General features: G+C 51.1%; 9 protein-coding genes across 9 annotated transcripts; 6 read left to right on the forward strand and 3 right to left on the reverse strand.

Annotated features, from left to right (window-relative positions):
* Nucleotides 1–510: 510 nt before the first annotated feature.
* On the forward strand, nt 511–2,528 carry LRP88_10716 (HET domain-containing protein; the record flags this gene model as incomplete). Its single annotated transcript, XM_083247167.1, has 2 exons — nt 511–582; nt 633–2,528. 2 exons carry the CDS (start codon nt 511–513, stop codon nt 2,526–2,528), a joined length of 1,968 nt encoding a protein of 655 aa, XP_083098280.1.
* Nucleotides 2,529–6,246: 3,718 nt separating this feature from the next.
* On the reverse strand, nt 6,247–7,996 carry LRP88_10717 (uncharacterized protein; the record flags this gene model as incomplete). The annotated part of the gene is made up of 3 exons (XM_083247168.1): nt 6,247–7,311; nt 7,363–7,806; nt 7,865–7,996. The coding sequence occupies 3 exons, from the start codon at nt 7,994–7,996 to the stop codon at nt 6,247–6,249; spliced, it is 1,641 nt and encodes a 546-aa protein (XP_083098281.1).
* Nucleotides 7,997–8,431: 435 nt separating this feature from the next.
* LRP88_10718 (uncharacterized protein) lies at nt 8,432–10,079 on the forward strand (the record flags this gene model as incomplete). Its single annotated transcript, XM_083247169.1, has 4 exons — nt 8,432–8,491; nt 8,540–9,049; nt 9,098–9,241; nt 9,306–10,079. The coding sequence occupies 4 exons, from the start codon at nt 8,432–8,434 to the stop codon at nt 10,077–10,079; spliced, it is 1,488 nt and encodes a 495-aa protein (XP_083098282.1).
* A 793-nt stretch (nt 10,080–10,872) lies between these two features.
* On the reverse strand, nt 10,873–11,538 carry LRP88_10719 (uncharacterized protein; the record flags this gene model as incomplete). The annotated part of the gene is made up of 1 exon (XM_083247170.1): nt 10,873–11,538. The coding sequence occupies one exon, from the start codon at nt 11,536–11,538 to the stop codon at nt 10,873–10,875; it is 666 nt and encodes a 221-aa protein (XP_083098283.1).
* A 972-nt stretch (nt 11,539–12,510) lies between these two features.
* On the forward strand, nt 12,511–13,658 carry LRP88_10720 (RTA1 like protein-domain-containing protein; the record flags this gene model as incomplete). Its single annotated transcript, XM_083247171.1, has 5 exons — nt 12,511–12,567; nt 12,641–12,878; nt 12,927–12,987; nt 13,036–13,443; nt 13,499–13,658. 5 exons carry the CDS (start codon nt 12,511–12,513, stop codon nt 13,656–13,658), a joined length of 924 nt encoding a protein of 307 aa, XP_083098284.1.
* Nucleotides 13,659–14,405: 747 nt separating this feature from the next.
* LRP88_10721 (uncharacterized protein) lies at nt 14,406–15,863 on the reverse strand (the record flags this gene model as incomplete). The annotated part of the gene is made up of 6 exons (XM_083247172.1): nt 14,406–14,415; nt 14,585–14,898; nt 14,951–15,159; nt 15,215–15,354; nt 15,414–15,646; nt 15,780–15,863. 6 exons carry the CDS (start codon nt 15,861–15,863, stop codon nt 14,406–14,408), a joined length of 990 nt encoding a protein of 329 aa, XP_083098285.1.
* Nucleotides 15,864–17,990: 2,127 nt separating this feature from the next.
* LRP88_10722 (uncharacterized protein) lies at nt 17,991–20,341 on the forward strand (the record flags this gene model as incomplete). Its single annotated transcript, XM_083247173.1, has 6 exons — nt 17,991–18,028; nt 18,088–18,114; nt 18,164–18,338; nt 18,387–18,398; nt 18,454–19,224; nt 19,274–20,341. 6 exons carry the CDS (start codon nt 17,991–17,993, stop codon nt 20,339–20,341), a joined length of 2,091 nt encoding a protein of 696 aa, XP_083098286.1.
* A 395-nt stretch (nt 20,342–20,736) lies between these two features.
* LRP88_10723 (uncharacterized protein) lies at nt 20,737–22,096 on the forward strand (the record flags this gene model as incomplete). The annotated part of the gene is made up of 2 exons (XM_083247174.1): nt 20,737–21,079; nt 21,129–22,096. 2 exons carry the CDS (start codon nt 20,737–20,739, stop codon nt 22,094–22,096), a joined length of 1,311 nt encoding a protein of 436 aa, XP_083098287.1.
* A 503-nt stretch (nt 22,097–22,599) lies between these two features.
* LRP88_10724 (Alpha/Beta hydrolase protein) lies at nt 22,600–23,511 on the forward strand (the record flags this gene model as incomplete). The annotated part of the gene is made up of 1 exon (XM_083247175.1): nt 22,600–23,511. The coding sequence occupies one exon, from the start codon at nt 22,600–22,602 to the stop codon at nt 23,509–23,511; it is 912 nt and encodes a 303-aa protein (XP_083098288.1).
* Between the last annotated feature and the right edge of the window lie 55 nt (nt 23,512–23,566).

The following is a 23,566-nucleotide window of genomic DNA, read 5'->3' on the forward strand; positions in this document are numbered from 1 at the left end:
CGAATGTTAAGGCAAAACTCGCTTTTCTGATACCTAGGGAGCCGACGAAGCAAATATCTACAGTCATAGATAGGTAGCTAATAACAGAGGCTTAAGCTGGGACTACCCTCTTTGGAGTGACCTGATTGATAAATTTCACACGGGGTTCAATATGAAGGGTTAAAAATTTGCGTGATAAGGCTGGAAAGCCTTCCCCAAGCTTCTCAGCGACCAAGAAATCGTTTGTGCAGAGGTTAGCATCTCAGCCCAATCTCGCCCACCAGAAGTACGCGTCACCCTTCTTGGCCGCCATAATCTTGACGCAGCCGGTGTCCAATCATCCGACTCGGGGATCTGGTCCAGCTCCGACCTACTGCTGCAGTGCAACTACAAGGCCCTGATTTGATGCTTGGCTTCAGCCACAAACTCGGTTCTGTGTTTAGCCCATCCAAGCATAAATGACAGGGCATCCGCTCCTTGCATGACTCGCTTCTACATAAACATATTGGCTACCCGAGACCAGCTCTCATCATGGCAACCCTTACTTACGAACCACTTGATGAACTCAGACGGGAGATCCGGCTCGCAAAGCTGTTCCCCAAGGTACCATAGCCTAGTACTCTACAGATAACACAACGACTGACCAAGACTAGGAAACTACGCCAGAGATTTGCCTCTCTCTGAGCAAAGCTTCATTGAACGATGATTTGGAGTTCACAGCTCTCTCATACACCTGGGGCGATGCAAACGACACATTGCCCATCACAATCGACGGGTGTCCCTTTCAGGCCACTAGGAATCTCGTCGCTGTACTGCGTCGCCTTCAGGAAGACGACAAGACGGTCACACTTTGGATAGATGCCATCTGTATCCAACAGTCCAACAACGCTGAAAAGTCGTGGCAGATCCAGTTGATGAAGGATATTTACGAAAAGGCCACCACTACGGTGGTATGGCTAGGTGAAGATCCCGAATCGGCCGAAGTCATGCGGGCATTCTCTCATATGTTTCAAAAGGGCATGTTATGGGACTACAGACTCTTGGATAGACCGGAGGTTGTACAATGGCTCCAGAGCCCACAAGGACCACTCGGGGGCCGTATCGGCGGACCTGAACAGGTTGCTTTGAAGAAGCTGCTGAACCTTGACTACTGGTTTCGAGTCTGGTGCCTACAGGAGTTCTTGGTCTCTCAACAAATTGTGGTAACCTGTGGAAGCTACAAGGTCCCGTCGGACGACTTCCATAGGTTTACCTTGACCTTTCTAAAAGCTTTCTCGGGGCAGCTCTATGATGCAGCATCACGGCAAGATCTGTTGACGATTGCGAACAATAACCCCGTTGGATCACCGGGAAATGTAGCGGGCTTAGGACATGGTGCCACGAGGATGTTTCAGCAGCGAGAACGTTACCGATCGTCAAAATCGGGGATGTCGGAGCAGCCGTTGCTGGATCTCCTCATCCTCGCCTTCAGTCACGATGCGACTGACTCCTCCCTCCACTCGACTGACCCTCGAGATCGGGTATTCGGTCTCCTCAACCTTGCAAGCGATGCCAACGAGCTTGGAATCCGTCCTAATTATGACAAGTCCTGCGAAGATGTATTCCTTGAAACATGGGCTGCTATTCTTGCCAAGGGCCAGGCCGCCCTACTCGTCTATCCGCAGTATGGACGGCCATACACAGCCTCCCCCATCGATACTAGCTCACATGGCTCGCTGTATCCAGAATTTGGCCGACCACGCCCAAGGCCAAAATCTCCCACTGGCTCAGAGCTGCCATCATGGGTCCCAGATTGGCGCGTAACTCGCGATCCCTCGCCAGCAAATGCCAACATTGACAAACCCTTTACCGTGTGTGGTAGCAAGATGACTACGCAATGGGTACCTTGTAGTAACATTCGAGCGATAGCCCTTAGGGGCGTTGAAGTCGGCATGGTTGGTAAAGTAGGCACTACACTCGTACCGATGGGCGACTACCTCCAACAAGGCTTCAAACCCGCAAACACCTTCTTCACTGAGATCGCGCTCTTCATCCAAGAGTCGTGCGCAGCTCACCCTGATACCCCTATCTACCCTGATCTGGAAGCCGCGGCGAGTCTGTGGCGGATTCCTGTAGGAGATCAAGAGGCGATCTCCCCCACTAGCTCACACTGGCAAAGAGCTACTATCGTGAGCCGAGAGCGGTTTGTGTCAATGTTGGAAGTTATCAAGGCCTTCGACAGCGGCATACAATTAAGAGCCCCCACATCGGCATTGCAGGTTTCCATGACTGTGCTACAGAACATGGGCAAGTTTGACCTTTACTTGGCCTCAGTCATGATGAATGCAGGGCGGAAACCGTTTCTCTCAGCGGGTGGTCATGTTGGACTTGGTCCTGCAGCTATGGACTCCGGAGATATCATTGTTATTTTTTACGGTGCTCACGTGCCATTTGTGCTTCGGCCAAAAGGGCAAGAGTTTCAGCTACTGGGAGAGGCATACGTTCATGGAATCATGGACGGGGAGTTTATGCGCGTTGATAGGGAGGACAAGACTTTTCACCTTTGTTAGAAGACGGCCAGGATTACAGAAGCCCTTCTGGAAAGAGTTATGAGCGTATAAGAAAGGTTTCTTCTCGTCTTTTATTCACTATGTTTCAAGATTTCCAGGTTTTTATGGTATTAGGGTCTAACGCCATTATGTCTTGGTTTGTTCGAATACGCTCTATATAACCTGATACGATCATTTGCTAAGTGGAGAGGCATCTCACCAGGTCCAAGTTCGGTTCGACTATCAAACTGTCTGAGACATTACATGGACATTCCTTCTTTTTTAACCTCATTCCCAGGGATTCCCGAATAGTTCGTTCAGTGACGGCGAGTTTCCTACCGCAAGCGCGGATAATGGCAACGAATTGGATGACAAGTCATTCCAATCCCCGTCTTCTTGGGGGATTGTATCCAACTCCTCCTGGTGGTTTCGGTTATTTCTCTCTGGGGGTGTACCAACAGAGTAAACCTCATAGTCCATTATCACTCCACCAGAGGATTCATCCTCGTATGATACATCGTGTGCTGAGTAGTCGTCGTCATCAAGGTAGAAGTATCGATTCCGTCCCTCATCCCATCGAATTCTCCGTCGAAGTGGCCGTGAACAGTTCATTTTGTGTCGATTATCACCGCCCTGAGCGCACTGGCAGCCAAGAACCGAGGTGCAAAAGCCGCATTTTCCACATATGAATCCTCTTTGTTCAAAGTGGCTCTCGAAGCAGAACTGGCACTGTTCACAGACTTTTCCATCTTCGCCCAAGAAAGCCCAAGTTCTTGGAAGGTTGTCAGGTGAATATTCCGGCCAGGGCGCGTCATTCCAGTAGGGGCATCGATGTTCCTTACCCTCCCAGAGCTGCTCGAATACTTGGCGAGTGTATATGCCCGTGTACCTTGCTCGTCGGGGGCAAAGCCTTCTAAATGGCAAGATGTCGTAACCGCAATCATCCAAAACAGAATCCCAAAGATCTCCCATATAGGGTACGAAGGATTCGGAACACGGTGTGCAGAAGACTCGGTTGTACGCAAAGTCGGAAACACACCTCCCCTTGTTGTCAGTCGAGTTGATATCCGCTCTGTGGCTCACCAGATATGTCAAGATAGCCTTGCGAGCTTGAACATATGCCCCTTTCTCAAAGTACCCCCGACTCTTGAAGGACAAAAAGGCCTGGCTCAAGCAATTTGTGCCGTCCGCCCACCTGGTATTGGCACTATAGCCGTTGTCAAGAAGAATTGAGAGCTTTTGAAAATGAGTTTGTACTTGGGCAGCAGTGAAGTGTGACCTGAAAAGTAGCCTACAACAGTTAAGGAATGGGTTGTCGTCCAGCGTCTCTCGGTCCGCGTATTGGACAAAGGGGCTGGTCGTGTACATTTCTCGGAGTAGAACCTCAGCCTATAAGTGTGTCCTATTAGCCCAATGACGGTAGAATTATTGAGACTTTGCTTACGATTGAATCCCTTCTGAGGCTGGTCCTCCAGAGAACACTCCCGAATCTAGTATCTCCCTCGATAGTTGGGTCTGCCCCAGCGACCAGCAACGCTCGAAACATCTCTGGGGCAAGGCTTGCCACGTATAGGGGCGTTCTAGTTGAATTCTCGGTTAATATTGAGCCAATGACTGATCAAGATACTCTGAAGAGCATACCCGCCGTGTGCAGAGTGTTCGTTTACATCTAGCCCCTGCTCGATAAGGAACTTGCACATCGGGAAGTTTGTTATCGAATACTTAATCTCATATTTTAATTCAAGCCGCGAGATGCTGAAATGACTCCTCCATGAGGGTACTGGGTTACTCACGTGCAATAATGACTGACCGAACGTATCATGGTCGTGAAGGCTGGCTTTGCCATCAGCCACGAGAGCCATCAGCTGTTGAATCGACCCACTCGCGGCGAGACGAAACACCAGTGACTCAGGGGGGAGGATGCTGCTGACTGTTATTTGCGGAAGAATACTAGTGAAGCTGCCATACACCACTTGTACTTGGTTGACGGAAATCGTTAGCATCTTGTTTGTGTTCTTGGGTTCAAAGACAAGTTTGGCCGCAAAGTCTCTTCCATGACCAGTCTGGTGATTCATTGAATCCCCAGGCTGTCCCGGATGTCTGCATCGCCGTTTGGTAGAAGTCAGTGTCACAACTCCGTCACCAATGTCAATGATTTTCCATTTCCGTTCCTGGCGGATAATGGTTCCTCGTGACATGGCCTTGAATAAGCCCAGCGGACCTATTGAGCATCAGTACGCTTCAAGGTTTGTATCAAAGCGAGGGGAAATACCACTTCGGTTGACGTTGATTAATGGAGCGGACAATATCACGCTTCTTATCAGTTTCAAGTCTTTTGAGATTCCGTCATTGTGAGAAACTTTGGAATCAAAAGCTGGCCCTGAAGCCATTACTGTCGATGCTTCATCTTGAACAGAGTGCAAAAGGCGCTCTAGGTCATCCACGAGCTCTTCTGCGTCGTCCGAGTCAACGACGCATGGCTTCTTCTCCAACAGATGCATCAGTCGCGTAATGCTGTCAGAAAGGTCCGAGTCGGCACAACGGACGTCATCTGCCATGTCCAACTCGACTATTCCTGGAGCCGTTGGGTCTCCGGCAGCGGTCTGGGCGGGATTAACTTGGTGGAGGGTAGCCACATCTTCTCTTAGTTTCTGGAGAAGATTGAGAATTTCGGTTGACTGTACCGCTGAAAAAGAGCCCTGCTGAACCTGTAAAAGATTCAATCGGATGGTGAGCAATTGGACGTGGCCTCGAACGACGTGTCGCATCTGTTCCAAGTCCCTCTCCGTGAAGCACAACTTCAGCTTCCGCCAGAGCCTGCCTCTGCGACCATCAGCCCCAGAAGTGTCGAGCCGACGCAGCCTCGTTTCGAAGCCGGCCACGTCATCATTGCATTTTCTGGCCCAGCCATCGAGCTCTGATGCGTCGGTCGCGCTAATCGATACGTGTGACAATCGCTCCAGGATGCTTCTCAGCTGCGAAAACTCTTCCCTGAGATGCTGAATGACTTGCGGCCCATCATGTATGGTAGAAAGGACATCGTGAACGGTCTTGGTAGCCGAGAAGGCGAGCCCAAGAAAGGTGATGACGCTTGCACCCACGCTCAAAGGGTCCATGGCAGTTGCAATCGGCCCTTGAACCTTGACGATTCGTAACGAAAACTTAGTTTACTCGTAAAGAGCGAGAGGATGTAAAGAGAAACGAGTTGATTGAAGTTGGGCAGGCTTAAATCAAGTTGGGCTCCGTGGCTTACTTTGCAGTGTGTTGGCTCAGCCTGGTTTGACATTTGTTGTACTTTCCCCAAGACTTGCAGCAAAGCCCCGCAAGGTTGATAGACTCAGCCCTCCATGCGCCCTCCGTTTGATTTAATGATACGAAGCCGTTCGATTGTCGGTCTATTGGGCTAAAGATGTTGACGCCGCACTTAGGAGTCCCCATGCCTACTCCCTAGCAAGTCGAGCTCTCGAAGCAGTACTAAGAGTATTAAATGTATGAGTAATACATGCTATCTAAAAGAAAAAAGGCAACGAGGATGAGAATCACTAATCCAAGGCTATTTTCATCCCCGCTATGGGTTAGCCCGCCAAGGCAACTGACAAGAAGGGAAATGCATCACTCTTGGGCTATGCAACGCCACATAATCAAGCCCACCACCACATCCAACGTTTCAAGAATTACAATTACCGAAAAATCATCGAAAGAGGAGCAAGATCCCCCGTCCTGACCATGAAAGCAACCCTTAGAAGTACAGCGCCTTCTGCCACCAGTCGCATCTGTCGTTGTTGCTAGGATCGGGGATAATATCAAGGCCGCTCTCAGTGAACTCAAGCAACTGACCCTTTGGACCATACACTGGCATATCAAGCTTGGCCTGAGCGTTAGGCTTACCAGTGAGGGCAAAGGACACGAGAGATCGCTGAAGCATCAAGGCAAGAGGGCCTGCAGAAGCGGGAACAACTTCGCTTGGTCCGTTGAAAAAGGTGAAGAAGACGTCAAGGCCATGAAAAGAAGGCGGGACGCTAAACTTATAGCCATAGGTGGAACCGAGGCGGCTGAAGGCCTTTTGTAGGTAGTGCGTGTTGCACACGAAGCCGGCCTCGGCCAAGGACAGCTTGGCACGAGTGAAGAAGTCCGTGTATGGCTGGCTTCCATCAAAAACAGCCGGGTAAAGTTTCTTGGAGATGTAGTCGATGACGGAATTCTGAGCGCCCGGGAAAGTGGCCTCGAGGTTGTCGACAAATACGGTGTTGTTGACGTTGTCCCGGCTAGTGAAGTACTCGGTCTCGTTGTGGTTGAACGAAGTCATGATTTTGACAGACTTATCAAAACTACCCTGGGCGAGAAGGGTGCCTGGAAGAGCCGGAACAAATGATCCGTCGGGACCAGGTGCCCAGGTAAACGTGCCCTGGGGAGAGATGGCTACCATGTCGGCGTTGGCCTTGTATAAGACTTCATAAGGGAGCTGGCGAGCTTCCTGGATGGTTGAGACGTTCAATCTGCCGAGGAAATCTTGGAGTAAATCATCTTGCTGTTTGCTGCCAGGGAGGAGAGGGATTCCGGGGGACTGTATGACGGCTTTCTGGAAGGGGACTCGGCCACGGAGACCTCCATAGGCAGTGATCTGATGCATGATGGAACCACCTCCGGCTGACTGACCAAAGACTGTCACGCGGTCCTTGTCGCCGCCAAAGAGATGGATGTTGTCTTGCACCCATTGCAATGCCAGGCGTTGATCAAGCAGTCCGACGTTGGCGGTGCCGTTGGCCCTGACGTTAGGGCCAGACAGGAAGCCGAATGCTCCGCCCTTAGGAATTTGTTAGTATTTCACAGAGAGGAAATCATCTTTGAGACATACTCGGTAGTTAAATGTGACGAAAATCACCCCGCGGCCATCAGGATCAACCTCCTTGCTCCGCTCAATCAACCCAGACGGATCACCATCCAGTCCCTTTCGACCGAATGCATAGCCACCACCATAGATCCAAACCATGACCGGAACCTTCTTCGAAGGCTCGTCAATGGCGGCGCGAGGAGCAATGACATCCAAGAAGAGGCAGTCTTCCCGTTCCAAGGGGTCTGGTGGCGGAATGAGATGTTTGCCGCATTCACTGGGTGATTTAATCACTTGTTTTTGTAGAGCCAAGTTGCAGGCGTACCACTCGGCTAATGCTTGCGGGCATGACGAGCCGATGTCACCCTTCTGTATGGCTTTGCGGTTCTTCATTGGGGGTTGGGGTGCGGTGAACCGCAGCTCGCCAGTGGGGGGTCTGGCATATCGGATGTTGGAGAAGTTGTAGTACTGTCCAATTTCCTACACCACTGTTAGCTGGGTATTTTGAAGGTGATAAAGTACAAACGTTGAAAGATATGGCCTGGTGAATCTCATATCCGAGGTCGACGGTGGGAAGCGGCGTGGGGGTTGAACACGACTTTGACGGGGCGGCCGCCACACCGCTAACGAACACTAGGAGGGGAAACAAAGGCCGCATTTTGACCAAAAACGCGGGGTATCAAGTCAGGTCAAACAGTAGAAGCTTAAAGAGTGTGAAGTGATCCAGTTGAGTCTGGCAGCCACCAAAGGGCGCTGCATCAGCCTTATATCCTCGGATCTACAGAGGGAGCCCGTCAAAAACTGTCATCATGCAGGGATCATGGGAAGTCAATGTACCATTTGGAATTACAGAATTTGGAGAACTGCGGTCATTCCAAATTCACCGTCTAAATAGCCGAAGGATGATGCTATTCGGACAATGCCGACTAAAAGTGGCGGCAGGGATCATGTTAGCCCGTCAGCAGCTGAAAACAAATACCGAAAGCCCTCTCTGATTGGATGACTCGCATGGACTACTGATTGCGTGCAAAACTACATATGTACCAGCCTCATACCACCTTTGAACAAGTGTTGGGGTAAAGATCAAGGCAAGATGGTCAATACGGGGAAACCAAGCAGAGCGTGCGCGACGTGCAAGAAGAGGAAGATTAAGGTGAGACAATTTGACACACTGTGAAAGGAGGCTAATGTTGAGTCATAGTGCGACTTGCTCTCGCCAGCATGCTCTCAGTGCACGAAATCTGGGTGGAAGTGCCCAGGCTTTCCTACAGAGGCAGATGTCAACTTTCGCAACCAGACGGGAATTGTGCAGAAGAAGAATAAGCCTCTTACTCCTAACGCCGTCTCTGTGCTCGGGGCAAGAACACGGAGTGTCTCTCCATCAGCCACAGACCAGGCGACCAGTTTCTTCATACAACAATACGTCCTCACTATCAATGGAGCATCCAGCTCTGCACCCCTTAGGGGGAATCATGAGTACCTCCCCGGTCTCTTGCAAAATGAGACGTCTTCGTTTGGAGTTCTTAGCACCATTACGGCGGCTGCAGGTCTTGCAGCTTTGTCCAATGCAGGTAACGCTCCTGCATGGCGATCTGAGGCGTTTCGGATGTACGGCAAAGCTATTCGACAGCTGCGCGATGCACTTCAAGATCCTGTTGAACGTGTATCGGATCAGACCCTAGCTGCAGTCATGCTCATGGGGATGTTCGAGGTTAGTCTGATATCCCGCTTTGTGAGGCTATAGCTGACTGAAAGGCAGACTATTGCATCCGCTGATGTCAGTTCCATGCAGTCCTTCAGCCAGCACACCATCGCCGCAGCACAATGCATCGAGATGCGAGGACCAGGCCAGTTCAAGAGCGAGGCCTCTCTCAAACTCTTCATCCAGATGCGCCGCATCATCGTAAGCCACTCATCTCTTGGTCCCTGCATATACTCACCCCTTACAGGTCATGACAAGCCATCAGCTGCAGGAACCCATACCCTACGCACTGACAAAGTGGTCCAAGTGGGCAGAGCGCATGGATATCAAGGAGCTAGAGCCTGCCAACCGCTTCGCTGAGATTAACGAGATTCTTGCTAGAGCTAGGGCTGAGCTCAAGTACCGAGACATCAAAGATCCTGAGACAGTGGCGGCGCGCCTACTCCCCATTGACGATATGCTGAACGAATGGGCCCAGTCATTGCCTCCGAGTTGGTCTTACAAATCTTACCGCTCTATCGGGCCCAGTGGAACACCGTCTAGTGGGTACGATCAGCAATATGACATGTATTACGATCCATGGGTTGCTTGTGTTTGGAACAGTTACCGCAATATTCGACTCCTTATCCACGAGTCCATCATCGCAGCGACACTCAAGTACGGCACGGAAGATCAAAAAGCCAATTTGCAGAGCTCGGGCAAAGTGCTCGTCGACATGGCAAATGGCATTTGTCACAGCGCCGCGTATCATCTCGGCCACCAACCAGGCGACAGGGAAGCGGGGGGCGTCAGACAGTTCACCTACTCGGATGATGTTGCCACTCCAGGAGGGTGGCTTCTCCTTTGGCCTCTCTTCTTTTCCGCCATGTTGAGGACTACGCCCAAAGAGCAGAGGCAGTGGGTGGCAAAGACGATTAGACAGATGGGTCTGCAGATGGGACTTCGGTTGGCCATGTCCATGGCGACCATGCTGGAGGAGCGGGAGCTGTCATTTTCGCATAATGACACCTTCTTCTTGGGGACATGGCATCCGAACTGAGCTTTGGGGGTACGGGGTGGATACTTGAGATTGTGCCATGGATAGTCAATTTCTTAATGTAGTGCTAATAGACTATTTCCCATTCAGCAAGCGAGCCTCATGCGGCAAGGATCAATTGGTGGCTACTGGTGCGCATGGCATCGTTTCCTGGCACCGGCTGTATGCTCAGTGCTTTAGCGTATGGTTTTGATGATCCTTCATTTGAAATTCGGTACTATTGGCTAACGTTGCTATCGTGAATCGGCAGTTGTTGGCGGGCGATATCACAAGAGCAAGCAAGGATGTTGGGAATAAGTCGGGGATGGCCATGTAGCAGTGATGCTGATTGGGTGGCTCGCATGGCTAACCATGATGGGAGTACGCTAAGATAACTGAAATACAGGGCTGATTCCAAGGGAACCAATCTCTTTCCTCATGAAGGTTGGGTCGCAGTTGTTAGAACGTGGCTGGAATACGAGGGCGGAAACTGGACAAAGCCGAACAAAGTCTTGGGTACAAAAATAGCAGCAGGCCTCCGATGATATTCGTATCACACATTTCGTCTTTTGGGTTCGGAGAGTTCTCGAGGCGCAGTTGACGAAAAAGGGGACGTTATCACCTTGGATCTAACATCGCCAGGCTGTGAACATTAGTTCACGGGCGAACAGAGAATGAAAGAGGCATGCAAGAGATTATTAGACGTCTATTGACACAGAGACCTTCTTCGACCATTGACGAATCAAAATATGAAAAATTGCCACGCGGGCGTTACACGAATGATAATTGCCTCCACTAAAAAGAACCTTTAAGCTCCTTACATGGCGACAGCCGCTCCGACCATTCCAGCAACAACAGCAAAGTAAACAGGGCGGGCCATGCTGCGATCTCCTGCGTTGACCAAAACCGGCGATGGAGTTAAGATGCTTCCAGTTTCGACCGGAGTTGCAGTCGGCTCAACAGTCGAAGTGGTAGCTGAGGCTGGACAGGGAGAATAGGAACCGTACGCAGCCCACTCAGGAGGTATACCCGAAGCAGTAGCAAACTCGAGCCAAGAAGCCGCCTCAGGAGGGAGCTGAGAAAAAACCGCAGGGAAGTCCGCCCTCTTGGCAAAACCACCCCCATTAAAATTGTATTGGGGGCACTTGGAAGCGATACTCGAAAAGGCGCCTTCGTTGGACGAAATCCACGAACCGAAGTCGTCGTAGACGCTCGCGAACTGAGACGTCAGGGACGGAAGGGGCTGGGCAAGACAGCCCTTGGTCTGGGGGTTGTTATCACTCCAGAAGGAGATGAAGTCGGGGGGCAGAGACGGCAGACCGGTGATGAGGGGTTTGAAGATGGTGGCACACTCTGCGCTGTCGGCTGTCTGACGAGGTTTGATGTCGTGGGCGTTGACCAAGTTGCGAGGTTCGTTGGGGTGGAGGGCGCCTTGCGCAAAGGCCGAAGCAAAGAGAACGGACACAACTGATTGAAGACGCATTTTGGTGTTTGGGGAGCGAGTGGTAGTTTGAGTAACGAGAGTAGCTTTTGTGTTTTTGATATGATGCAGAGTGAAAGAATGGGCTATCGGGTTTCGTCGTTGAGATACATTGCCAGTTTTATACTGGCAATTTTGTAGATGCACTCCGAGTTGAACAACAGAACAGGTAGTCCGATTACATTTACCGAACCCTGAAACTAGCTCAATCTTACCAATAGCTTATTCTCAACATTGCCTCTAGGATAATTCCAAGCTTCATCTCTAATCGGACCATCCCATTTGCCAACCCGCATCTATTGCCATGTGCCTCACACCTTAATCCGCAGGGCTGAGTCTCACCCACCTCGTGCCAGGGGTTCCATGACATCTCTAGTGGGGAGATAAAATCAACATCAAAGTCGAAGCTGACTGGTCAGCTCGCAACGTTGACCTGTCACGGTGGGAACCCCGGTATTTGGGTTATCGAGCGTCAGCAGCCACAAGCAAAGCGTGGCCAATCGATGCATATTCGCGTAGATTTGGAAATGTCGGAGCTGAATATCTCTGACGGGCCGTTGCCACCTTGTGCTGATTTCAAACGGACTGACCGGTTAGGCTGACATTTCCGGGACTTTTCTCATTCGCTACCCCGGATGGGCGTCCTAGTTTGCAACTTTTAATGCGTTCCAAAGATCTTGCAAGGCGCACTTCAGAAGTAAATCTTGGACTTCGTCAGCCTTAAACAAAAGTGCGGTTGTGGCAGAGGCCCCGATGTATTCTTAGAAGCAGTATGTCGAATGGACTCATATATTAACTTGCTGTACTTCCTTACACATCCTCAAACCTCACTCTTCATCCATCTCGTCATTGCACACGCACTTACTCACTGACTCACAACCATTTTGTCTCTTTATTTCTCTCGTTATCAAGCCTCCTATCTGAAGAATCCCCCCCTCGGCTCATCCTTTTCTTTCAATACCAACAATCGCCATCATGTCGAACAACAGTAACTTGGTCACCTTTGGACCTAACGCCAATTGCACTTTCGAGGTGAGCTCCATCAGCCAGCACGGCACCCTGCTGAGATTTACGAACCAGCCGTTTCTAACAATGTGTTTAACAGCTTTGCACCATCGAAATGAGCGTCTACAGTTACCGGCCTTCCCTCCCAGCCAATGTCACTTTCGCAGCACTCTTCACACTCGGTACCTTTGTCCACGCCTATCTCGGTCTTAGGTGGAAGACTCCGTGGTTTATGTGGTGCATGATATTGAGCTGCACCCACGAGGTCGTTGGCTACATTGGACGCATCCTCCTATACAAGAACCCGTGGAGCTTTGGGGCATTCATTACCCAGATCAGTAGGTCGCTGATAGTTTCATGTACGAATTGTAGCTAACGGAGCATAGTCTGCATCACACAGGCGCCTGTTTTTTATTGTGCGGCTATCTACGTGACACTTGGGCAAAGGTCAGTTTACGGTTCCCTTACGAGCATGTCGAAGCTAACGCGTTATAGCATCGAACACTACTCCCCTACTCTAGCCCGCTTCCCAACAAAGTTCTTTGCCTGGATATTCGTCCCCTTCGACATCCTCTCCCTCATCCTCCAGGGCACTGGCGGCGGTCTATCGGCATCTTCATCTGGTAGCAGTCAAGTTGGTGTCAAAATCGCCATGGCGGGACTCATCCTACAAGTCATCATGCTCGTCGTGTTCAGCGTCCTGTTTGCCGACTACATGTTTCGGTACCTCAAGTCCAGCAAGTCCAAGCAACTTGGAGCGAGAGACAAGCTGTTCTTTGGCTTCCTCGCCTTGGCCGTCTTGACCACGCTTGCTCGTTGCATTTTCCGTGCCGACGAGTTGAAAGAAGGCTACAGTGGAGAATCGATCAAGCATGAGGGCCTCTTTATCGGGCTTGAGGGAGTGTAAGTTCCTTCACATTTGGCGCTGATCGCGTGCTAACTGCCGTTTTCACATCAGCCTCATTGTTGTCGCCATCTTCTCTCTTTGCATCGCTCACCCCGGCTTTGTCTTCAATCGTTCTCCAAAGACGTACTACAATGTCCCAACTGTCGAGATGTCCCGGGAGGAGGGTATTCCCATGTCCAAGCCATATGATCCTGCAGATTATTCGACCTAGATGAATGACTTTTGGATTACTCAGGCGGCTGGTATTTCCACGATACAGTTATACCGGTGTATGGGGGCGTTGCCAAGGGTTCGTGGATATGTAGTAAGAGTTCTATGGTGTTTATGGGTGACAGGGTAGATCGGGTACAGTTGGATATTGGTCTAGAGTTTCTATACTTTTTAGGTCTCCAATTAGTTTAATCCCTCTCATGATCTCAAGATTATACGCAGCCTGGGTAATTTACTCAACTGTGTGGTACCTCTAAGCTTCTAATTATGTTCGCTAGTTTGTGAATACAGACTCTATCCCTTGAGCTGTGGAAAACCTCCCGGCCGTACCGAGCCCCACATCCCTTGATCTTCCAAGAGGTACATGAGGGGAACCTTCTAATGTGTTGTTAATTGATTCTGTTGGAACTAGGCGAAGCAAAAATACCCGAGGAGACGCCAATCATTTCAGGGATGTGAGCAGTGTGATGTAGCGTTTTGTAACTCGAGAGATTGCTGGTACTTCTATCATAGGCTAAATTAGGGAGGGGGTTATGTATCTTTGATCCGATATATTTTGATTGGCTGTACACCCCCGCCGTGACCTGGTGGGAGGTTTTCCACAGCTCAAGGGATAATACACTCCCAATACCAAACTCCATTCTTTTTTCTCAAGAGAAACAGACAAAACGCAAACATTCTCTTCGCACGCATACTCAGCGACCAGCATAGTGACCTGGTGTTCCACTGGCCGCCTCTTCATCAACCCTCACAGTATACTCATTGGTCACGATGATTTGATCTCCCGCCTTAGCACCATGTCTCCAATTCTTGGCGCCTCCAAATGAGGCGACAGCAGACGAATTGCCACCGATGGCCCCAGCCGTTGCAATGCCCCTCATGCGAGTATTATACGAGTTGGGTGCCTTGTCTGAACCTGGCAACGACGCGTCGTCTCCACTCGACTGTCCCTTGTCGATGGTCTCGGTGGCGACGATGTGTTCCTTGGAACCCCAAACTGTATCGCCCAGATCCCTCTCGTCTGGTCGTGGTCGAGAAGCCGACTTGTTCTTGTAGCTTTCCAGGCGGTAGCCTTGGCTGTCGCCGAGACCTGGTCGGCTGTTGCCCTTGGAGCTGCTGACGCTCTTCTCGATGAACCTCTTGACAAGAGGGTAGACCATGGGCATGTTGGTGAGGACGAAGCTGACAAAGGATTCACGGACCGACCAGTAGCCAGACTGGGCCGGGTCAGTGTTTCCTTTCTATGAAAACTGTTAGCTCGGAGGTTGCGTCTTTAGAGGATTGAACACATACCGTAAGGATGGAAACAGCCCGGAGGATACCGAAGGCCATCTCAAGAAAAGCACCGCTGAACATGACCATGATGACAAGCTTCTTTCTCCAAGGCATCCTGGCTCGCCATACCATGGGAAGGGGAATAGCCATGAGGTAAAAGTCTGTGATTGTGTTCATGGCCATGACGTAGATGGTCTGAATGTAGGTGATGGCAGGCATGCAAGAGTCTGCAACATGATTGTCAGGCAAACTCAACAGCTCTGGGGTGATAGGTTTACATACTCGGCGGTTCTGGATCAACTTGCCACTGCTTTTCGAATGGTATGCACTTGAGGAACGCCACCAGGAGGCAGGAGACGTATGTGATGGGCATGATGTAGGCACCCCAGTAAGCGACTCGCTTCGCCGAGCTGACGCCCTCACTACAAACACATGTCAGGTCAATTTGCGGTCTATCACACAGTGAAGAGGGCGAACTCACGTCAGGCGGTTGTAGTAAATAATCCAGTAGCCCTTCAATAGCCACAGAAGTGTCATGTATAGAATCAGACCAATGACATGTGTCTTGGAGCCGTTCATACGCAGCTGCCATTCTGGGCTATTGGGGTTCCTTTGCAACGCCTCTCTTTGCTCGGGTGTTATGCCGTTATTTGCAAGTCCTTTCCAGTATGCGACCACGTAGTATGCAGCAACTGATTCGGCCGTGTAGGTGATCTGGTCCAATGTTAGATAGGTACTATGCCTCGACTTTGCAAGCCTGACTTACAGTTGCCAAGAGCATCAGGACATCATCCCACTGTAGACGCCGACCAAAAGACGTAAACTGGCTGTAATACCGCAAGCCCACAACCAGGTACGCCACACCTTGAAGACCCCATACTTCTTGGATGAAAGAGTTGGCAGCGGCTTGCTGCTCCTCGGGCGTAGCCATCGCGGGCTGTTGTCGCGTTTCCGTTAGATGCAGGCGTCCAGACGAATCGACATGGGGGTCAAGCGAAGAACTGTGTTGGTCGTTGAAGAAGCGTGTAATCGATTAGACACCCTCCTTCGGATAAAAGGGAGCGGAGCCTTCAGAGTTGGCCAAGTCTAAATAGAAGAGAAGGATAGAAACCAACAACAAAAAAAGAAACAAAGAGTCCAGCCTTGAGGTCTTGGTGCTATCGACTGCCGATCCAGGGGCTCAACGTCGATCAAGGCGAAACGCGAATCAAAGATGTATGACGATGTTACAGTCCCCGTTTTCCGGAACCTTCGTCGACCGACGATGCGAAAACTTTGTCGGTTGCCTAGCCGTGTTTAGGAGGTTTCTTTGGATGGGTATAAGATGTCAAGTATGGATGTCCCTGTTACTCCTGCAGACTGCATTACGAGATCGTTATTGCTTTGTTCAATGCTTCTTCTTTACGGATACAAGCCGACGATTAATTAAAACAATTCCTGCAGAAATCTCAATCGCTCAAAGCAGCAGGGTACGAACGAACCTGTGGATGCCTGTCCCTGGCTCATCCGCTGCCGAAACGCCGAGCTGGTAAGCTGGGCACAGCTCCTGGTAGCCTCAGTAAACACAGGGTCCTAACCATCACGCCGGGATACTGATATCACCTCCTGCAATAGAGTGGAACTTGCTCTCAAGAGGGCCTCAGCTGCATGTGCTATCAATCAGGCATGTCGTTGTCGTTGATGCATGCAGTGGAGTTTCCGTCCTGTCCCCGATCCCTGAAAACTCTCGCGGTAAATCCGTTTTTTGAGAAGCCATGCTACCTTACCAATTGCTGATACAGCGCCAAGGAGCCTCGCGTCTACACGATGTGACAGTGGAACGGTGAAAATGCAGCGTTGTTCAGGGACTCTGCGGCGACAGTTCCGCCGCTAACTGCGTAACTGTTTGGCACGTTTCGTACATCATTGCTGTGGGCGGCAGAATACGGAGGTGGCTGTATGCTGACTTGACAGGGGACACACTGCCGTGGGGGCCGGCATAAAGCGCAGGGAGCTTAGCTTAGCTTACATCCGAGACCTTCTGGTGGCTCGTGAAGACTCTGGGGACGGTGATCATCGGGTACATAACGAGATTGGAATGCTCAACGTCGCTTAAGGCGTAAGAGAGATGAAGTGGCGCAGCGACAATCACCACTGTAAGAACTTCTGTCTCTCAACCTGATTTGACACAAATACCTAAGCCACCTCTGGGCACAAGAAGCCAAGTGTCGGAGAATCAAGCAATGCTACGCCAAGGGGGGCCTCAAGGTTCAAAATGTGACAGTCGTTTTGATCATCCACAACGTAACCAGCAGTGTAGCAACGCAGCGTATCCTCCATGGCTTTCGTTTTTCCCGCACGCTTATCTAGATACGAAAGTGATCTGCTTAACAGAGCCTCTATTCTAGAAGGGGTCCCCTGCTAGTTCAGCCGGGTAGTGTCCGGGACCGTTGACCGTTGTGCTCGCGTCGCATTCCGCCGTGAGAAAACGAGGGGGGAAACTGTCGATCATGGCTATTTCCGGGGTCGACGTTGGAAACCCTAATTTACGGGCTGTCAAGGATTCTTGAGTGCCGGGGATGAAACCGGGACCTCGCCTATTGGCAATACGTAATTCCCAACATCTCCATGTCTTGTTGCCCCGGAATTCCAGAGCCCTCATGTCCCGAGACAAGGGAGCATCGAGCGGGCCTCCAAGATGCACTCGACAAAAGAATGCAGCGACACTTGGCGATCAGGGGGTAACTTCACCTCTTAAGGACTAGACGTTTCCCTCTATGGACAGTTGATGCAACTCGGCAGGGGCCTCAAACGTTCGTCGCAAACTTGGTGGCAGGTCAAAAGTTCGGTACACGATACTATTCGAGGGCCGTTGCAACGCAGCGTTGGTTGAGGTGGAAATAACACAATGCGCTCCCCTTATCTCTTTGTTTTGGACCAAATTTTAATGATAGCTATGCTACTCCCCTCCTTCGGACGTTGATCGAGCTCATCTCTGCAATTGTTTTTCTCATTTTTTGTATACAGCGTTCGAAAAGAAAGGCGAGATTTTGCATTACCCACCTAGACAAACGACAAGATGGCCAATGGACAGGTTCCTGAATCCAATGTCGATGTGTAAGCAGTGACTGTTCCTGCATATTGACTGCATATCACGTACTGACTGATGCATGCAGACTCATTGTTGGCGCCGGCCCTGCTGGGTATGTCTCTTGTTCACATGTGATGGCCTCAATTTGACTGACGGTCCAGGCTGATGGCCGCTGCGTGGATGGCGCATTGTGGTGTCAAGGCTCGTATTGTCGACAAGAGAAACGCCAAGATCTTCTGTGGTCAGGCTGATGGTCTTCAATGTCGGAGTCTGGAGATCTTTGATAGCTTGGGCTTTGGCGATCGGGCCTGGAAGGAGGCCAACCACATGATTGAGGTACTATCTCCGCCATTACTATCTTGACGTCTTGCTAACAGTTTGTAGATCTGCATGTGGGTGCGTATACAACACCCTCATTGACAACCCGTCTCGATATTAACTTTACCCATAGAACCCTGGCTCAGACGGCGTCATCCATCGCTCCGATCGCATCCCCGACACCATCGTCGGCCTCTCCCGCTTCCAGCAGATCGTCCTCCACCAAGGCCGCATCGAGCGCTTCTTCCTCGACAACATCAAGAAGTTCTCTAACGACGCCATCAAAGTCGAGCGAGCCATACTCCCCGAGTCGCTGCACATTGACGAGTCCAAGGTGGACGACGTCGACGCCTACCCCGTCACTGTCAAGCTACGACACTTGACTGAGGAGGAGGCTACGCCTGCTCAGCAGGCGACTGCTAGCAAGACTAAGGCTTCTGATGGTCTTTTCCGAAGTAACCTTGTGTTCAACGATGAGAATGAGGACCTGAAGCTTCTCCAAAAGGCCCAGGAGCGAGACGCCGAGAGCGAGATCGTCCATGCCAAGTACGTCCTCGGCTGTGACGGCGCACGCAGCTGGGTCCGTCAGCAGACTGGCCTCGAGCTTCAAGGCGAGGCTACAGACTTTATCTGGGGTGTCATGGACATCATCCCCAAGACCGATTTCCCCGATATCCGCATGCGCTGCGCTATTCACTCTGCAGAGAATGGCAGTCTCATGATCATTCCTCGAGAGAACAAGCTTGTTCGTCTGTATATCCAGCTCAAGGAGGTTACACCTGATGCTTCTGGTCGCGCCGATCGATCCAAGATTAGTCCCGACTTGATCTTCAAGGCAGCGCAAAAGATTATCCAGCCTTACAAGCTTGACTATGAGTACTGTGACTGGTGGACAGCTTACCAGGTACAACCTTCAACTCATGTCGCATTGCATTTCTGCTAACAATTGACAGATCGGTCAGCGTGTTGGCACTGGCTTTGACGCCCATGAGCGTGTGTTCCTCGCCGGCGATGCCGTCCACACCCACTCTCCCAAGGCTGGCCAGGGCATGAACGTGTCCATGCAGGACTCTTACAACCTCGGCTGGAAGGTCGCGCTTGTCGCAAAGGGCATCGCCAAGCCTAGTATCCTCAAGACCTACCAGAGCGAACGTCGTCGCGTCGCCCAGGACCTGATTGAGTTTGACCAGCGATTCAGCCGTCTATTCTCTGGCCGCCCGGCCAAGGACGTCATGGACGAGGAGGGCGTCAGCATGGAAGTGTTCAAGGATGCTTTCCTGAAGGGCAACATGTTTGCCTCTGGCCTGTCGGTCAACTATGGCCCCAGCAACCTTGTGGTCAAGGCTGGTGATCCTCTTGCCCAAGCCGACGGCGTCAAGGTCGTCTTGCCACCTGGTATGGCCGTTACTGAGGAGAGCTTCGCCAAGAAGCAGGCTCTTGCCACCGGTATCCCTGTTGGCATGCGCTTCAACAGCTTCAAGGTGCTCAACCAGGCATGCGCGCGACCTTACCACTTCCAAGAGCGTCTCAAGGCTGATGGGCGTTTCCGCATTGTGCTCTTTGCTGGTGACATCCTCGACGCTTCCCAAAAGGCTCGCGTTGATGCCTTCTGCGCACAGCTCGACAACCCAAGCAGCTTCCTCCACCGCATCACACCCGCTGGAGCCAAGATCGACAGCGTTATCGAGGTTCTCACCATCCACTCCTCCAAGCGCCAAGAGACTGAGCTTCTCCGTGACTTCCCAGACATCCTCCATCCATACGACGAGCAGGTCGGCTGGGACTATGAAAAGGTGCACGTCGATGATGAGAGCTACCACGAGGGCTACGGCGACGCCTACAAGAACTATGGTGTTGACAAGAAGCGAGGCTGTGTCGTGGCTGTACGACCTGATCAATATGTTGGCTGGATCGGTGAGCTGGAGGACTTTGATGATCTATCCAAGTACTTCGAGGGCTTTCTTGTGCTGAAGGATCACACCAATGGAGTCAATGGAAATGGTGCCCTACCCTTGCGCTAAGGAGGCAATGGAGGACAGATTTGACGAAGACAAAAGCGAAGGCAAATAGAAAGAACTAGAATAAACCAATTTACCTCAAACTAAACAACAAGGCATCATCTCGAGATCTGTTCAACCTATCTGATTGATAACATGGTGCCTGGTGGCTCAGCATAACTTGACCAATCAGCAGCGTTATCAGGGGTTGCGAAAGGTGCCTTGTGCGGCGCGGCCAGTTCATAGCCCACAGTGCCAAGAGGGAGTTTTACAAGGCAGAATAAATCTCGCTCGAATTTTGGGCTGCCTCTTTTTTGTTGAATTATATAACCTACAGTTGATACTGTTTCACCCTAGCCATCATCATCCAGCAACAGCAATTCTTCTCACACACTTTTACACCTCTACTAGACTTCGACATGCAAGTTCTTACCTCAGCAGACGGCTCCGAGCCTAGAATCGGCTGGGAATACCAAACCGCGTGCATCGACGTGCTCAAAAAAGAGCTCAAAGATGAAAGCGAAACCTGCTTCATCCACCTCGCCGCCAAATTCGCCCTCAGTCGAATCACCCTCGACGAGTATATCGACGGTGTACTTGCGCATCTGAGAAAGTCGTCCCAGGCAAAGCACAAGTTTGATGTCTTGTCTATGGAGCTGTGGCCCGAGAATGATTTGTGGCCTCTGACTACTTCGGACATTTTTGCGGGATCTGTCAGGGCGTTGATGTGGTCTCCTTCCTTCACTCCTTTCGAGGACAAAGGTGAGTATTCTAGAACCATATGAATGAATGAAGCACTGACAGTTTCTAGAATGGAAGTGTCTCCGAGGACTTGCTTCCCTAGCTTGGAACCGAGATGACCCCGACAAGTTTCAGACAAGCGCGCGCGAGCAAGGCTTGGATCTATCCTCTCTCTCACCTGAGGCTGCAGACCTCCTCCTGGTCATCTGTTACTGCAGACGCCACGTCAAGCTCCTCGAGCATCTAGTCCACACGGTTCAACCCCCAGCAGAGTCCAGTTTTGACCATCTCCCTTTCTACGCAATCGAAGCGCGTACCGATTCGTGGTCCAATACAGCCCAGCACTCTCCCAAGAGCCCCGAAAACGTCGCTATCGAGATACAGATCTGGACGCTCTTGTTGAACTCTCCCTGGATTCATGACCCTGTCGACGAAAATGTTGCAGCAGCAATGACATCGCTCGGCCATACACGCGCTGGCAGCGACCCCTGGGCTATCGAGTACACTTCTCCAGCCTTGGGTGAATTCCATTCTACCCTGGTTGCCAGAAATTTCTTTCCATCTCTGTCTCAAGTCGCGTCCTTCATCCTGAACTGCCCAGATGTCGAGATCGGCCGTCGGTACTTCGAAAAGATGCCCGGTAGCATGATTTCGAGCCACCGATTCTTCTACCCCTCTCACACAGGAGGCTTGCTTGTCCCGATCATCGAGTCCAAGACACTCAGTGACCAGCAACGTCTCGACCTCGTGCGACTGGTGATAGAGGAGATCCCAAGACTGGACCTCGACGCCATGATCGATCGCCCTTGGGTCGCCGACATGCGGAGCTTCGGAGCTCCTGGCGATCCGTGGGATTTCTTCAACCCACTCATGGCAGCTGGCTGGCGTGGAGACAGGGAGATGGCAGAGTTGCTTTTGGAGCACGGGGCTAAACCAGACGTTAAGGATTGCTTGTCCAATCTCGATGCGGGAGGGTTGGCTCGACAGCAGGGGCATAAGGAGTTTGCTACATGGTTTGAAGACAGAAAAGCGAGTTGAGTTTGTACCTAGTTGCGGCATGCAGCTTTGTGGTTGTTGAACCCGGGGTTGGGTTGTGAGGGTTGAGTTTTCGCGCAACCACGTAAGTCAGGTAGTCTAGGCAGAGCAGAAATAGACACTTTCTCTTGTTGGATCTTCAATGATCATGGCCCTTCGACGCGTGAGGCTGTATAAAATCAGGATATCTCGCCATAGGCAGCTTCACACTCCCTCATAAGGCTTATCACATAGAAGGCGGTGGTTAACTCTGTGCACTATCTTCCGCCCGTCGCTGCTGTAGCAACTGCGATTCATCCCACTCGCATTACGGTCTCCTGCTTGCGTTTCATATCTCGCTCAAAGATTGGCCAGAGTTCTTAATAATCAGTAATCGAAAGAATGGGGTTGGTTGTATCAGGTCCGACATGTCAGCACTAACAACGATCATATCAACAACACCGCTGTATGAACAACCCACAAGCAACAACAACACATAGGACGCCACTGCCAAGACTGCCAAGAAAATGAACGCCTCTCCAGAACTCTTCGTCACTCTCCCTGCTAAGCGCAGAGTCCGCATCTGCTACCAAACCTTTGGAGACCCAGAGGACTCGGCCGTCATTCTCATTGCGGGTCATGCCGGATCCATGCTCGATTGGTGTGATGAGCTCATCCCTCTGTTCAGCCCTGAGGGCAGTCGACACTTCATTATTCGATATGACCATCGCGACACGGGTCTGTCGACTGAGTTTCCTGTTCCTGGCGGGTACACCATATCAGACATGGCGGACGACGTCGAGGGTCTAGCCGACCACCTCGGACTAAACACGAAGGGATATCACGTTGTCGGAGCCAGTATGGGAGGGGGTATCGCGACCTTGGTTGCCTCACACAGACCCCAACAGGTCAGGAGTCTGACTTTGCTGTACACATCCCCCGGCCCAAGCGAGGAACTACCCGTCAAAGATGTGCTCAACCTTGGACTCCAGCCAACAATCGCTGGCTTTGGAGACGGGAGGGAGACGCATATCAGAAATGGAATCATTCTTTACAACGGCCTCACAACTAAACCACCCTCGCCAGAGGAGAGACAACAATTCGAGGCTCGAATCGCCCGGATCGTGGACAGAGACATGCGCGGAGGTACGCTGTACAGCAAGAATGCAAACCACGGTGCTGCATCTTTTGGTCACTGGCCTGGAACCAAGCCGCTCAACCAAATCAAGTGTCCGGCTACTGTGATTCAGGCTACCAATGACCAAATCTTTGGGGTGGAGCACGGAGAGACTCTGGCGAGGGAGATTGAAAAGGCTGAATATGTCTTGTTTGAGGATGTTGGTCATGAGTTGCCGTGGAGGATCTGGAAGCCATTGGCCGAAACCTTTTTGAAGACGTGGAAGAGGGGCGATGATGAGTGGACAGAAACCAAGGAATAGATGAAGAGTGGTATGTAAGCAATGCAATAGATGCCGGTTTAGATAGATAGCAAGC

The sequence above is a fragment of the Fusarium phalaenopsidis genome (genome assembly GCF_050370095.1).
Source record: "Fusarium phalaenopsidis strain FUZ10S chromosome Unknown contig_32304, whole genome shotgun sequence".
Lineage (NCBI taxonomy): Eukaryota > Fungi > Ascomycota > Sordariomycetes > Hypocreales > Nectriaceae > Fusarium > Fusarium phalaenopsidis.